The following is a 14,130-nucleotide window of genomic DNA, read 5'->3' as shown; positions in this document are numbered from 1 at the left end:
TCACCAGGGCCCAGCGGCGCCCGGTGGGAGCCGGGCAAGGGGCCCGCAGGGGATCCCGGGTGGCAGGACGGGGACGCTGCGGTGGCCGCAGGGACGCTGGGCACCCTCCGTGGGGTTGTTTTGCTGGATTCACAGCCCGGGCTGGGGACACGGGGGGCTGGTGGCCTTACCTTGTCCGCTCGGCCCCCGGGGGGAAGCCGAAGCTGGTGGGAGGTGGGGAAGGGGTGGCTGAAATGTCCGGCGACTGCTCCGGAATGGGCGAGTGGGGGGTGGCGGGGAGCTCGGCGGGCGGCGCGGGGGGCTGAGCGGCCGGCGGGGCGGAGGACGCCTTGCGTGCCACCGAGGTGCCTCGGCGAGCCACCCACGAGGTGTCCATCACCCGGACGCCCATGCTGGGGGGGACACACGGAGACAGGCGCTCAGCACCCGCCCGGTGGGACGGGACCGCCGGTGCCGCGTCCCCGCTCCTTCGGGGTGCCTGGTCCCTAAAAACATCTCCAACACCAGGAAGCTGCTGGGAATGAACCTCCGTGGCAACAGGGGTGGCTGTGTGGGACATGCTGGTGTCACCCACCGGCCACCTCTCCCTTCCCCAGGGACCAGCAGGCACCAGCACCCTCCCAGCAACCACCCAGCACCATCCCAGCACCTTCCCAGCATCCTCCCAGCAGCCTCCCAGCACCACTGCAGAGGGTACAGTACCTTTGGATTTTCCTAAGGCTGCATGGGCAGAAACACACGATTATTAGTGTAAAAAAACCCCTAAAACTCGACAGTGCACAGAGTGAGAGCCCGCTGCTTGGAGAAGGACCTGTGAGGTCAAGGGGCTTCCAGAGAGGGGGCAGGAGGGGCACGGTGGGGACCAGGCTACGCCGGTGATGGGGAGAGCCCTGGGGACAGTTTTTGGAGATGGGGAGAGCCCTCGGGGGGGGCTTTCTGGAGCCCACCTCACTGTCTGCAGTCCCTGTGAGGTGGCACGAGGGGGCACACACAGGCTGGGAGTGGGGAGCTTTCCGCTGGAGCAGAGTCCACAGACCTTGGGGACACTGGGGTACCTGACCCCGGTGTGGCACAGCCCCAGTGCCACATCACAGGCCACGGCACTCCCATCTCCAGCGGGCTGGGGGCAGGCGCCAAGCCCCGGGCTCACCTGAGCACCTTCAAGAGCCCAGAATGGAGAGCAGGGGGTCCTCCCCTCATCGGGACCACCCAACATCCACCAGCCCACTGCCACCCCCTCCCACGGTGGTGACAATGCCACCTTCTCCTTCTCCCCAAACCCTGGCACCGCAAAGACCCTACCCATCCTTCTTGTAGAACTCCAGCATCATGTTGTCCGTGGCCACGCTGAGGGGCCGCCGTGCCTGGTCGTGCTGCCGGCGGTCGGCGTGGTCCATGTCTGGGGAGGGCATGGAGCTGTAGTTGGCATTGTGATTGACGTGCATGGGGCTGCCGTAGTTGCCTGTCACGTTGAACTCGATGTCTGGGGAGGGGGAAAGGAGAGGGGGCACACATTGGGTTGTGAGTCCTCAGTGAGGGGTGGAGATGGGGAGTATTACAGAATCCCAGAATCATCTCGGTTGGAAAAGCCCTTGAAGCTCCTCCAGTCCAACCATGAACCTCACCCTGACCGTTCCCAACTCCACCAGATCCCTCAGTGCTGGGTCAACCCGACTCTTCAACCCCTCCAGGGATGGGGACTCCCCCCCTGCCCTGGGCAGCCCATTCCAACGCCCAACAACCCCTTCTGCAAAGAAATCCTTCCTAAGAGCCAGTCTGACCCTGCCCTGGCGCAGCTTGAGGCCATTCCCTCTTGGCCTGCCGCTGGTTCCTTGGCTCAAGAGACTCATCCCCCCTCTCTGCACCCTCCTTTCAGGGAGTTGTAGAGGGCCATGAGGTCTCCCCTCAGCCTCCTCTTCTCCACACTAAACCCCCCCAGTTCCCTCAGCCGCTCCCCATCAGACCTGTGCTCCATACTGGCACCACAGGAATGCTTGGGGGGTCTCGGAGCGGCTGGGTTGGGCTCAGAGCCTTGCCAGATCTCTGCCTGAGCCCCAAGCAGAGGGGGATGGCAAAAATAAGTATGGGCACTCAGCACTCGCTCCCCAGGGAGGGCTGGGAGGTCCCACGGAGCCCATCCCACCCTGCTACGGCACAGCCTACCTCCGGGGAAGAACCAGTCGGCGTGCTGGATGAGCGGCTCGATGATGCCCACGATCTGCAGCGAGACGGTCGTCATCATCTCTGTCATGTTCCTGCAAGGCGGCGGGCAGCACCTCAGCAACCCCACCGCAGCCTGGCCTTATTCCCAGGGGGACCTTGGCCCTTGGACACCCCCTCACCCCCGTCCCCAGCATCCCTCTGGCACGCTCGCTTTCCACCCGGCTACCTTACCCATCCGCCTGCGGCCAGAGGAGGTTGGGCCCCAGCACGATGGCCACGTTGCTCGGTGTCATTTTATTCGTGTCCTGGTACTCAGTCAGCTTGGCCAAAAATTTAATCAGGTACCTGGAGAGCAGAGCCAAGCCGTGTCGGTGTATCAGGATCGCACCCTCTCCGGCCCCTCCCCGGGTCCCACCAGCCCCGGGCTCACCTGATGTTGTTGTAGTTGGCTTTGGGCAGCTTCTCGCAGGCGCTCCAGAGAGCCTGCAGCCGCTTCTCCTGCTCCGGGATGCTGCGGGGAGATGGGTGAGAGGCTCAGCCCCCATCCTCACCCTGGGGCTTTCGACCGTCACCCCTGCCCTCGAGGACCCTGCGAGACCCTCGGGCTGCCACCAACATTATGTAAATAAATTAACCCCAAAAAATCCATCCAAAATGAGAAGGAAACCTTTCAGTGGCAGACTGGATACTGGTCCTCTCCCTGCCTCTGCACAGGCCCCCTGAGGTTTGTGTTTTGGGGATGTGTTTGCTTTGGAACGGGACATTACTCCAAACAGCTCCCCAAAACAACAGCCCACTCCCCCACATGCCACCCCCAGGGACTGTCCCCTCCATCGAGCCACCACTGTGTCCCTGCCGTGCTCCAATGCTCCCAGGGCAGGTGGGGGACGTGGTCAGACCGATATTGAGGCACCACCGAGGTGGTTCCCACCCCAAAAGGAGATGCTCCTTCTCCCACCTCCCTATGCCCGACATCCCCGTACCCCAAACATCTCCCATGGTGGAGCAGACACGATGGTGCCACCTCAGCTGGCCCAGTCCTGTTGTGCTTGGGGGTTCCACGGTGCAGAGCATCCCAGCAAAGCAGGTGGGAGCTCCCCCAGCCAGTTGTCCCCTGGGGTTTGCACACCCATCCAGAACTGACACCAGCGCCCAGCACCCAAGGGCTTGCTGGAAGATGCTGGGAGAGCTCAGCCACCTCGGCCAGGGTGCTCTGGGGACCTCAGAGTCAGGGGACATCAGGGTCACCCTCACTGCTGGGACCCACCATGCTCCAGGAGCATCACAGGAACCCTCCTGGCTCTCAGACCCTGGAGAAACATCCCAAATGCTGTGAGCCATGTCAGAAATAATTCATGGTCCCCAAACCATCCGTAAGAGCCCAAGATGCCACCATCCATGTCATGGAGGAATGAGGGGGACACCCCAGACTCACTTGGAGGCCTGGATCCACTCCTCGTACAGCTCGAACGTCATGAGGGGCTCCGGCAGCTCTCGCAGGTAGGACTTGAGGGCTCCTGCAGCACACAAGGGACACGGGGCTCGGCACTGTGGGTGGCACCAGCTAATGGGCACCAAGTGGTTTTGCTCCTCTGCATTTTGACTCTCATCCCTCCCAGCCTTCCCACCACCACATCCCAAAGCACCCGCTAGTCTCCCGGGCTTGGTGGAGCCCATAGCATCCCCTGACCCCAGCAACCACCTTGCCACCTCCACCTAGTCCCTCTTAGCACCCCCCTGATTCCCTCCACCCTTCTCGCCTCCACCCGGCGTTCTCAGCTCTCCATCCCACGTTTTTGCCCAGGACGTTTGCAGCTCCTCGCGCTGGGAAAAGGTTCCCATTGCAGTCAGTAGGAAAACAGGGTTCAATCCTGTGCCCACCAGAGAGCCCAGCCCAGGAGGGGAGCAGCTGACTGGCATTTAAACCTAATTCATGCTTAATACCAGCCCCACGGGTTCAGATCTGTGCTTGGAGAGGGTCTCCACCTCGTTAGAGGTAGAGAAGATGGCAAGCTTGATGATAACACGTGTGAATCTTCCCAACCGCTCCCTGCTCCTGCAGAGCTTCTCCTGGTCAGCATCACCCTCATTAGTGTCACCCTCATTAGTGTCACCAGGGCCCCACCGCTGCCTTGGATTATGATTGCATCCCTGTTTTCTTCCACGCCTGTGACCAAAAGCACTGCTCGAGCCCTTGGCCGGGGAGGGGATGTGTGGGTCAGGGTTTGTGGTCCTTGGTGGATGGTAACTCCTAAACGCCCCCAATTCCACCAAGAGCTGTATTTCTGCACCTGCGTTTGTCCCCCCGTATGTTCTGTCTTTGATGTTAAAAGGCTCTGGGACAAATCACAGAAGGATTGAGGTTGGAAGGGACCTCTGGAGGTCATCTGGCCGAACCCCCTGCTCCAGCAGGACCACCAGAGCTGGCTGCCCATGACTGTGTCCTGATGGCTTTTGAGTATCTCCAAGGATGGAAATACTCCACCACCTCCTTGGCCAACCTGTGCCAGTGCTTGGTCGCCCCTGCAGTGACAAAGTGTCTCCTGATGTTCAGAGGGAACCTCCCGTGTTCCCCACTGCCTCTGGTCCTGGCACTGGCCACCACTTGAAAGAGATCTGTCTTCTTTGTACCCTCCCTGCAGGTTTTTATATATATTGATGAGATCTTCCCGAGCCTTTTCTCCAGGCCCTTCATTATCTTCACAGCCCTTCACTGGGCTCTCTCCAGTACATCCATGTCTCTTGTGCCCAGGACTGGAAGGATCACCTCCCTTGACCTGCTGGCATCACTCCTCCCAGTGCAGCCCAACACCATTCACCTTCAGTGTGCCACAAGGGCCCATTTCTGGCCAGTTTCGTGGCCACGAGGAGCCCCAGGGCCTTCTCTGCCAAGCTGCTATCCAGCTGGGTGGCCCCCAGCATGTCCTGGTGCCTGGGGCTGGACTTGGCACTTCCCCTTGCTGAACGTCACGAGGTCGCTCTCAGCCCATTTCTCCAGCCTGTCCGTGTCCCTCGGGATGGCAGCACCTCGGGATGGCATCAGCCACTCCTCCCAGCTTGGTGTCATCTGCCAAGTGCTGAGGGTGCACCCTGCCCCATCATCCGGGTCATTAACGAAGGTGTTAATCAAGATCAGACCCAGTATCAACCCCTGGACTACACCGCTAGTTACTGGCCTCCAACCGGACTTCATGCACTGGTGATCACCCTCTGGGTGCCCACGGTTGGTGCCTGGGGGCTGGATGGGCCATTCCACACGCCACCAACCCCCCACCTCGAGGCAGCCTCTACCTGCGATGGCGTGCGGGTCGGCCGAGTACTCCTGCACGTCCACCACGCAGCAGTCCAGGGAGGCCTTGAGCTTCTTCAGCTTGGAGGCTGAGGGAGCCACTCGGAAGAGACCCTTGGCAGAGGACATGGGAGAGCGTTGGACAAGCTTTGGGGTCAGGGATGTCCCCAAAGCCCCCCCGATTCCTCCTTCGCGCCTTGGAGGCACCCATGTCCCCTTCCATGCTGCCCAACCGAGGGCGGTAGGACACGGGCCCTACCTCCTCCTGCATGCCGCACTCCAGCAGCATCGTCACGCACGCCTCCACGGGGAAGGCGATCTCCCGCCCGCTGACGGCCAGGTGCTCCTCCAAGGGCTTCCCAAAGGAGGGCTTCTCCATCCACGCCTCTGTGACGGGCAGAGGGGGTGAGAGGAGGGGGAGGACACGGCGGGGATGGTGCCGGATCTGGCATCCCCTCCCTGAAAGGCCCTTGGATCACAGCGTTTCGGCAGCAAAATACTCCGTTTGGGTGTTGCTAAAACAACAGGACCCCGCACCTCTGTCCTGGGCGGCTCAGGAAGTGCTTTTTAAAGATGAAATCCAAACAAAATGTTTTCCAACCATCACACGGGATATTTCAAAGGGGCTGGATAACGTTTTCCGGGGGGAGCAATCACGAGCAAACCTTTGCAATATATTCCCCCTTCTTCCATCACAGTTTGAGGCAGGAATATTTTGTGGGATCGAGAGAAAAAAATAAAATACAAATCACTCCCTGCCTCGCTGCAGCGACGGCAGCACCCCGAGCCCTGCCCCGGGGAATGCGCTGCTCTCGGGACCGTCACCAGGGGCTTTCCCCGACCTCGGTCTCCCAGCCCAGCTCCTCTGGAGGTCGCACAGTGCAAAGCCAAGCCCCAAGACCCCCCACTTGGCGCTGGGTTCCCACCCCCGGTGCTGCGCCCGATGGGGATATTGGGGCAGGTTTCACCCGCTCTCTGTGAAGCCGGTCGGATCCTGCCCCCCACGACCGAGTGGGATGGGGATGCCCTCCCCAGCTTCGGGCAGGCGGGATGCAGCGGGGGGCGAGCCCAGAGAGGATGCTGAGCCACAAACCCAGCACCACGCTGTGCCGCGGGGTCACGCCGCAGCCGGCTCATCGCCGCAGCAAAGCCCCGCACGGCTCCGGCGTGAGGCAGAGCCCTCGGTGTCGCATGCAGGAGCGGGACAGACCCCGCGGGCACTTACCCTGCTGGGCTTTAATTTGAGGCAGGACATTCTGCAAAAGCGCTAAGGATTTCCGATGGTACTCTGCCTGCACCTCGATCAGCTGGGGGGGACAGACAGCACCAGCTGTCACCCCTACAGCCGGGGACGGCAACCAAGGAGTCCCGTGGGGACGGGTGGCACTTACGGTTTGAAAATAGTTTGCATAGTCTACTTCTTTGGCCACAAAATTGTACATGTCAGCCGAGAGCTGGTCCTGCAGAGAGCAGAGAATTAGTCGCCGTCCCACTCATGCTGCCCTGATGCCACTGTGATGGTCCTTTTGGAGGCCACTGGGAGGGACCAGCTTGGTCACACCAGGAGCCAACATGCCACGTGGCACGTCGCAGCACCCGGAGATGCGCTCGGGATGTTGAATATACGGCAGCACCGTGGGGGGTTGCTTTCTGCTGCTGTGCAAACGGCTCCACGCTTGCCCCCCCTCCCCTTCCAGAGCCCACAATTATCCGGCGCTTTGCAATGAGCTCTCTGGAAGCGAGAGTCACTTGGAAACAACCTGTCAGCCAAAGGCTGCACATCCCGGAGGGCCGAACGGCACAAATTAAACCCCAAGTTTGCTCGTCCCAGCACCTCGTTGCATTGCTCCTCGTGTGCAAGTGGCTCATTAACCGCAGGGCTAATTGCCGCGCAGCTGCCAGGGGTAGCACCCGACCGCTTGGTGCGGACCAGGCTGACGGGGCATTGGGTGCTTCTTGCTCTGAATTGCCACGAGCCCCTTGGCACCAGGACACGTTTCTGTCCTCACACTCACAAAACAGACTCTGTCACTCCCCGAATTGCTCCTTTCTGAGAATCCCCTTGGATTCCTCAAGTGGAGGAGAACCAGCAGGTTTTTAAAACACTGTGGGTATGTCCCAGTTGCAACCTCCATCATCCATATGGTGAATATACTGGGGGCAGCTCCTGGCCCAGCTGGTTTGCTGAGAATTGCTGGGGACATGGGGCTGCGATACTCTAAGACGGGGGGACGCAGCATGAGTTTGAGACTGGATTTTAAAGGCTACACAGATTCTGGTTGTGCCCCTGGAGAAAACCACCAGGATTTGAGACATGCACCCAGCTCCATCTCCTGCCCAAAACCTGTCCAAAACCTATAGCACAAGGTTCACCCGGCCCTTTGCATTTTTGGCCCCAGAGGAATTTAAAAGCCACACAAAACTGCCCGTGGGTTTCACTGCTGAATCCCACAGCCTGTGACAAAGGTGCTGGGAGCAGCGTCCCCCCTCGCTCGGACACTTTTCCCACCCAACACAACCAGCTGGGTGCCTTGTGCTGGGGGTGGTGTGCTTGGCGGGGGGTGACGTGGCCGGTGGCACACGGGGGCTCAGCACTTCCCGCGGGTCTCTGTGCCAGGGGTGGGTGTACTCGGTGCTGAGCTCGCCGGCTCCTGCCAGGACAGGTGCCCTGGGAAGGGGATGCTTTCTGGCTCCAGAGGGATATGGAGGATGGGGACAGAGGAACCGGCGACACCCTGCTTGGCTGGTGAGCATCACCCACTGCCACCAGGCTGCGTCTGGGCAGGGGACCAGCTGAAGGAGGGTTCATCACAGGCAATGGGGTAAGGAGGGGGGAAGAATGGGGTAAGAGGAGAGGCTGCAGGTTTTCCACAGTGCTCAGGACACCAAGATCCCCCCACCCAGCAAGGACCGATCCCCCCCAGGACCCCGGGTACCCTGCAGATCTCCACTCTGTTGGCCGCCTCCTCCATCTCCTCCCTGAGAGCATCAGCTTTGGCGCCCGAGGGCTGCAGGTTGCTGGCCAAACCCGAGGACTTTGTGGACTGCTGCCACCTGCACAAGAGGGCAGAGCTGTGACGGCGAGGGATGGGGACCCGCGCAGAGTGGTGGCTGGATCCCAGCAGACTTGGAGGGCTGCCCAGGGACCCCCCTCAGCTAAGCCCACCATGGTCCCCAGGGCTGAGCACCACGGAGATGGTCCCAACCCCGGCTGGGATGCAGAATCCGCTCCCAACCCAAAACATCCCCAGTCCCCACAACCCGCTGCATGCACTGGGCTCTAATTAAACAATTATTTTCAGCAGGAGAACAAGCCCCACCCAGGCGGGAGGAGAGAGGAAGGTGATGGCAGAGCCTGGACATGACACTGGGAACTACGGACGCCTCCCAGACCTCTACCCAGGGCATGCTGTCATGTGCGGGGCTTGGCCAGCCCAACGGCCCCAGGCAAAACCCAAAGCACAGTGTCTGGGACACAGGATGATCCCAAGGGTCATCCCAGCTCCACCCCAGCACTACTCTAGAGCAGCAGGAGCACCAGGCTCTTTGCCATCACGTAAGAATTCACCAAGATAGGGAAAAAGAGGAAAAAAATAAAGACTTGTGCCAGAAAAAAATACTCTTTTCTGCAGAGGGCAAGCAAGAAAAAGGGATCTACGGTTCTGCAGACAAAAGCAGAAATCTTGGCTCGTTGCAGAGCTTGACTTAAAGGCGCACAGCGACACAACCGAAACTTATTGTCCCAAGGAAGCCGTGGTATCAGGGCTTCAGGACGTGCCCTCCCCAGCACTACCCATCGCTTGGGAATTTTTATTTTTTATAGAACAGCTTTGAAGGTGCTTCCTACCGTGTCCTGGAGGAGTCCATGTCCAGCACGAGCTTTGCCAAGTGCTTCCTCTGCTTTTGGATATTTGGGATTTCCACCTGCAGCAGCACATGGAAATGGGAGAAGATAAACCACGGAGAGGTGTCAGGGCAGGTCATACCTGACTGCGACTGGCGCAAGCTGTGTGGATAAGGGTGCAGCTCCTTATTTTAACATCACTAGAGAAGATGGCAGAGCTCGTCCCTCCACTGTGTCCCCACCCAGGCTGTGCCACCCCCCGCCAGCCCTGACCGCAGAACCCACATCCCTGAGAGAAGCATCCTTGGGGGATCAAAGCTTCCTGCAGTGGGGAGCTGGGTGAAGGCAGGAAAAGGGCTTTTGGGGATGGCAATGCAAAGCCTCCCACGCACAGGCACTGTTTGCCAAGGATTTAGTAACGGTTGAAAGCCCTGAACACCAGCAGTGTGATAAAGCTTTTGTTTCTGTTGGGGAAGATAAACTCAGAACCAAGCCCAGGACAATTTGCTAGATGTAGAAGCGGGGAAAAAAGCAATGGGAAAAATTGAAAAACAAAGCTGGCAGCAGGGGGAAAAAGGAAGGGGAAAAAAATCCCAAACAACAATGGTATGTATTTGGAGCTTGGAAAAATGGTTCAGAAATAAGAGTGTTAATGCCTCTGCCTTCAGGGAAGGCAGAAAAGAGCAAGAGCAGGGAGAGCGGGCGAAGGAGCCCGGCAGGACCACTGCCCCAGCAGCCAGCCCAGCTGAACGTGCAAAGACTGCCTGCCAATTAAAGCAATTAGCAGAAGTCTCAAAGGGGGAAGGTCTCTCACAGGGGCCAGGAACCAACTATGCAGTGAAACCCTGCTTTCCCCTGGCTTGTTTCGGATGTGAGTCCCCAGCACGGTGACACCCCGACCCAGCGACGTCCCCGCCACCGCTCACCTCAGCCAGCACGAAGAGGGGCTCGATGACGTCCCTCTCCACCTGCAGCTCGAAGTGGATGAGCTCCTGAGCCAGCTTGTCCTCCGCCTCCCCGCACAGCCGCAGCATCTTCCTGCAAGGGCACGGCAGGGCTGGGCACCGCGGGCGCCGGGAGGGCCATGGGCAGCCATCCTGCACCCCAAAGCCCCGGGGGGGGCTCGGCAGTGGAACGGGACAGCCCTTCCTTGGCAGGGAGCTGGAGAGAGGGCGGCAGCCCAGGGACCGCGGCCACCCCAGGTGTTAGGAAAATCTCATTCCTTAACTATCGGACCAATTATAGTCTGAAACTGTATGGACTTTCTTAAGAGAGAGAGATAGATGATAGATAGGTAGATAGATAGATAGATAGATAGATAGATAATAAATAGATCTAGATGATAGATAATAGATAATAGATAGATGGATAGATAGATGATAAATAGATAAATAGATATAGATAGATACATAGATACATAGGTACATAGATAGAAATAAATATAGATAGATGATAGATACATAGAAATAGATATAGACAGATAGATAGATGATAGATGATAAATAGATGATAAATAGATGATAGATAGATGATAGATGATAGATAGATGATAGATAAATACATAGAAATAGATATAGATAATGATAAACAGATAAACAGATGATAGATAGATAGATAGATAGACAGACAGACAGACAGATAGAAATATATATATAGTTTACACTGTTTACTGCATGACTAAAGGACTCCAGCTCATCACAAGGAGGAGAAGAATAAAGGAAACCCCTGGACAACTGAGCTCACAGGAGCATCCCAGCCCGTCCAACACCCGTTATCCGGCGTCACAGATAAGGAACAGCAGCAGTTCCCGGCAGCGGCAGAGCGCCGGGGGGAGACCCAGGGCCCCCTTACCCCAGCAGGGAGTCGTCGCCCAGCACAGCCGATCCCTCCATCAAGCACTGCGCCAGCGTCGTCAGCGGCAGCTTCTTCTGCAAAGAGAGGGCTGCGTTTCCCACCCCGCCGCCCCGCCGCCGCCGCCGCCACCTCAGAGCCCTGCCAAAGCCTCACCGAGCGCTTGTCGGCGTCCACGCCTTGCTGGCCCTGCAGACATGCCGTCAGCTTCTTGTGGGTGCTGTGGGAGACCTGCTTCACCAGCTCCAGGCGCTTCTCCACCTGCGGATGCAGCGGGGGCCATCACCGGGGTATCCGGCCAGGTCCCCCACCCACTGTCCAGCCACATAAGGGACTTCTTGCTTTTCACTCAAGTGGTTTTAATTGCTGCTGCATCGGATGCGACAGCCCCGGAGCCCAACCCCTTCCCAGGGCAGGGATGATTTAAGCAGAAGATTTCACCAGGCTGATGCTGCCCCATCGTACCCCCCGAGAAAGGCTGAGGGCTGGATCCAGAGCAGCCTCTGAAGCCCTTGTGTCCCCAGGTGAGGGCAGGAGGTATCTGTCCCCAGCTGAGCCCTGCCACAAACCAAACTGGCCAGTACTCTAACCTGGGGCTGAAAATTGCCTTATTTGCCTCTGCATTGATTAAATCAAGCAATTCATTCCAAAACTCAGAAGATGAGTCATTAAATGTAAGCAACCAAGATCTGCTGAAAACCAAAGCTGAGAGACATGGGGAAAACATGGAAAGCTCAAAATCTTGGGAAATGATCTGGGGAAAAAAAAATAATCCTCCCTAGCCGGGAGAAGCAGGAGAAGAGCTGAGCCTGCAGTGAGTCCTTGAGGCGGGAGGCGTCTCATGGGAGCCTGGCACCCGAGCTGAGCTGCCCTCCACCACTACAATAGCATATATAGTACTGGTAATATATACTATATGGTATAATAATATAACTAAAAATATTATTTATATATATTACAAAAAAAATAGATCTCCATGATGCCTGGCTGAGGTAGAACAGCCTCTGCCATCCCTGCAACAGACATGTTCCTTGCAACACATACACGGACATGTGTGGATATATCTGTAAAAATTCTCTCTATAAAAAGAACATGCATTTAATATATATATAGACATGTCCGTGTATATGTTGCAAGGAAGGGGTATGACGTTCAGAAGGGCACATATGTGAATGCACACCCACCTAGATGAGCCAAACTGGAGGCAATTAGGTACCATGCCAGGAAGGGTTTGGATTCCCCCCAGCCCTGGAGACAGGCCCCCTCGAACATGACTGACTCTTCAGGAGACACCCAGACAAGGCTGCACCAACCACCATCCCCACTCAATTATCTCCAAAAGGTGTAAAAAATCCCCCGAGCAGTGTTGCCAAAGCCAGGCGTGCCCTCGAGAGTGCTGGCACAGATGCACCTAGTGCCGGGATGTCACCGGAGGCTGTAAGAGCAGGGTCTGCCTCGCAGTGCCAAGGGGCCACGGGGACCTCAGAGCTTGCAAGGAGAAACACCAAAAATTAAAACAGAAAGAAAAAAAGGTTCATTATTGATGTTCCCTCCGGCTGCTGGTGGCAGGGAGTGCTCAGCTCCCCTCCACTCCATCCTACTGGGGCTGCCCATCCCTGGGGACAGCAGGGCACATCACCCCTCACCCTGCCCATCCCTGCCCCCCGCACTGGCGCTGAATAAAGGACAAAAAACCCAAATCCCGAAGTCTGGAGACTGACTCGGAAGGGTGCAGACTGCGAGGGTGGCACTGCCCAACAGCAAACAAACCCACCAACACCCCAGGAGCCCGTGCAGTGCCGCGGCAACCGGAGACCAACCTCGCTCCCCCCTGCATGGGATGGGCTGGTCCCAGCCACGATGGAAACGGCTGTTAAATCCCCGGTAAAGCAGCAAGAGGCCGTGGGAGGGATTAACCGAGGCAGGCGGCTGGGATGTTTGCAAACAGCTTCATTTCACCCTCTTCCAGCACCCTCTTTCACCTTACCCCTTTAGCGATGGCTCACCCAAACCCTGCTCACGTTTTTGGCTAACACACAGCTCTGGACAAAGCCTGATGTGTGCAGGGAGCAGTGTCATTAGGTCCAAGCGAGGCAACACACAGGCAGGACACAGTGGCCAGAAAGAGCTAAAGGTCACTGTCACCTGCTGGGCGCTGCCTCCTGCCACCAGTGGCCTTGCACAGCGCTTCTCTGGCTGCTTCTGCAGAATCTGCTCCCTGACAGCAACGGCACCGACCAAATTGACAAGGTGGAAGGTGTAAATACATCAGCTTAGTCCCAAAACAACTTTTGAAGCAGCCCCAACAGCACCTGGACTGGCTGATGCCAGGGGATGCCCGCACTGTGATGGTGGAGGAGCTGGGCGGCTGTTTTAGAATCCCAGAATCATCCCGGTTGGAAAAGCCCTTGAAGCTCCTCCAGTCCAACCATGAACCTCACTCTGACCGTTCCCAACTCCACCAGATCCCTCAGCGCTGGGTCAACCCGACTCTTCAACCCCTCCAGGGATGGGGACTCCCCCCCTGCCCTGGGCAGCCCATTCCAACGCCCAACAACCCCTTCTGCAAAGAAATCCTTCCTAATATCTAGTCTAAACCTGCCCTGGTGCAACTTGAGGCCATTCCCTCTTGTCCTATCACTTATTACTTGATTAAAGAGACTCCTCCCCCCTCTCTGCACCCTCCTTTCAGGGAGTTGTAGAGGGCCATGAGGTCTCCCCTCAGCCTCCTCTTCTCCACACTAAACCCCCCCAGTTCCCTCAGCCGCTCCCCATCAGACCTGTGCTCCAGACCCTGCACCAGCTCCGTTGCCCTTCTCTGGACACGCTCGAGTCATTCAATGGCCTTTTTGGAGTGAGGGGCCCAAAACTGAACCCACTCATCGAGGTGCGGCCTCACCAGTGCCGAGCACAGGGGTAAGATCCCTTCCCTGTCCCTGCTGGCCACGCTATGGCTGATACAAGCCAGGATACCATTGGCCTT

General features: G+C 57.8%; 1 protein-coding gene across 3 annotated transcripts in view; it reads right to left on the bottom strand.

Annotated features, from left to right (window-relative positions):
* The window catches only part of ARHGAP44 (Rho GTPase activating protein 44), a 31,375-nt gene that overhangs the window by 4,873 nt on the left and 12,372 nt on the right, over positions 1–14,130 (bottom strand). For all 3 annotated transcript variants that reach the window (XM_074889290.1, XM_074889288.1, XM_074889289.1), the window contains exons 3-18: positions 11,304–11,408; positions 11,148–11,224; positions 10,223–10,334; positions 9,300–9,376; positions 8,389–8,506; positions 6,844–6,912; positions 6,678–6,759; positions 5,712–5,839; positions 5,455–5,566; positions 3,599–3,680; positions 2,594–2,674; positions 2,395–2,508; positions 2,164–2,255; positions 1,303–1,483; positions 703–720; positions 171–392 (exon numbers count right to left, since the gene is read on the bottom strand). In XM_074889290.1, coding sequence (XP_074745391.1) covers positions 171–392; positions 703–720; positions 1,303–1,483; positions 2,164–2,255; positions 2,395–2,508; positions 2,594–2,674; positions 3,599–3,680; positions 5,455–5,566; positions 5,712–5,839; positions 6,678–6,759; positions 6,844–6,912; positions 8,389–8,506; positions 9,300–9,376; positions 10,223–10,334; positions 11,148–11,224; positions 11,304–11,408 — 1,670 coding nt within the window. The remainder of the gene's footprint in view (positions 1–170; positions 393–702; positions 721–1,302; positions 1,484–2,163; positions 2,256–2,394; positions 2,509–2,593; positions 2,675–3,598; positions 3,681–5,454; positions 5,567–5,711; positions 5,840–6,677; positions 6,760–6,843; positions 6,913–8,388; positions 8,507–9,299; positions 9,377–10,222; positions 10,335–11,147; positions 11,225–11,303; positions 11,409–14,130) is intronic.

The sequence above is a fragment of the Strix uralensis genome, chromosome 19 (assembly GCF_047716275.1).
Source record: "Strix uralensis isolate ZFMK-TIS-50842 chromosome 19, bStrUra1, whole genome shotgun sequence".
NCBI lineage: Eukaryota > Metazoa > Chordata > Aves > Strigiformes > Strigidae > Strix > Strix uralensis.
Note: the sequence above shows the minus strand (reverse complement) of the source record. Positions and strands in the feature narration are given on the sequence as shown.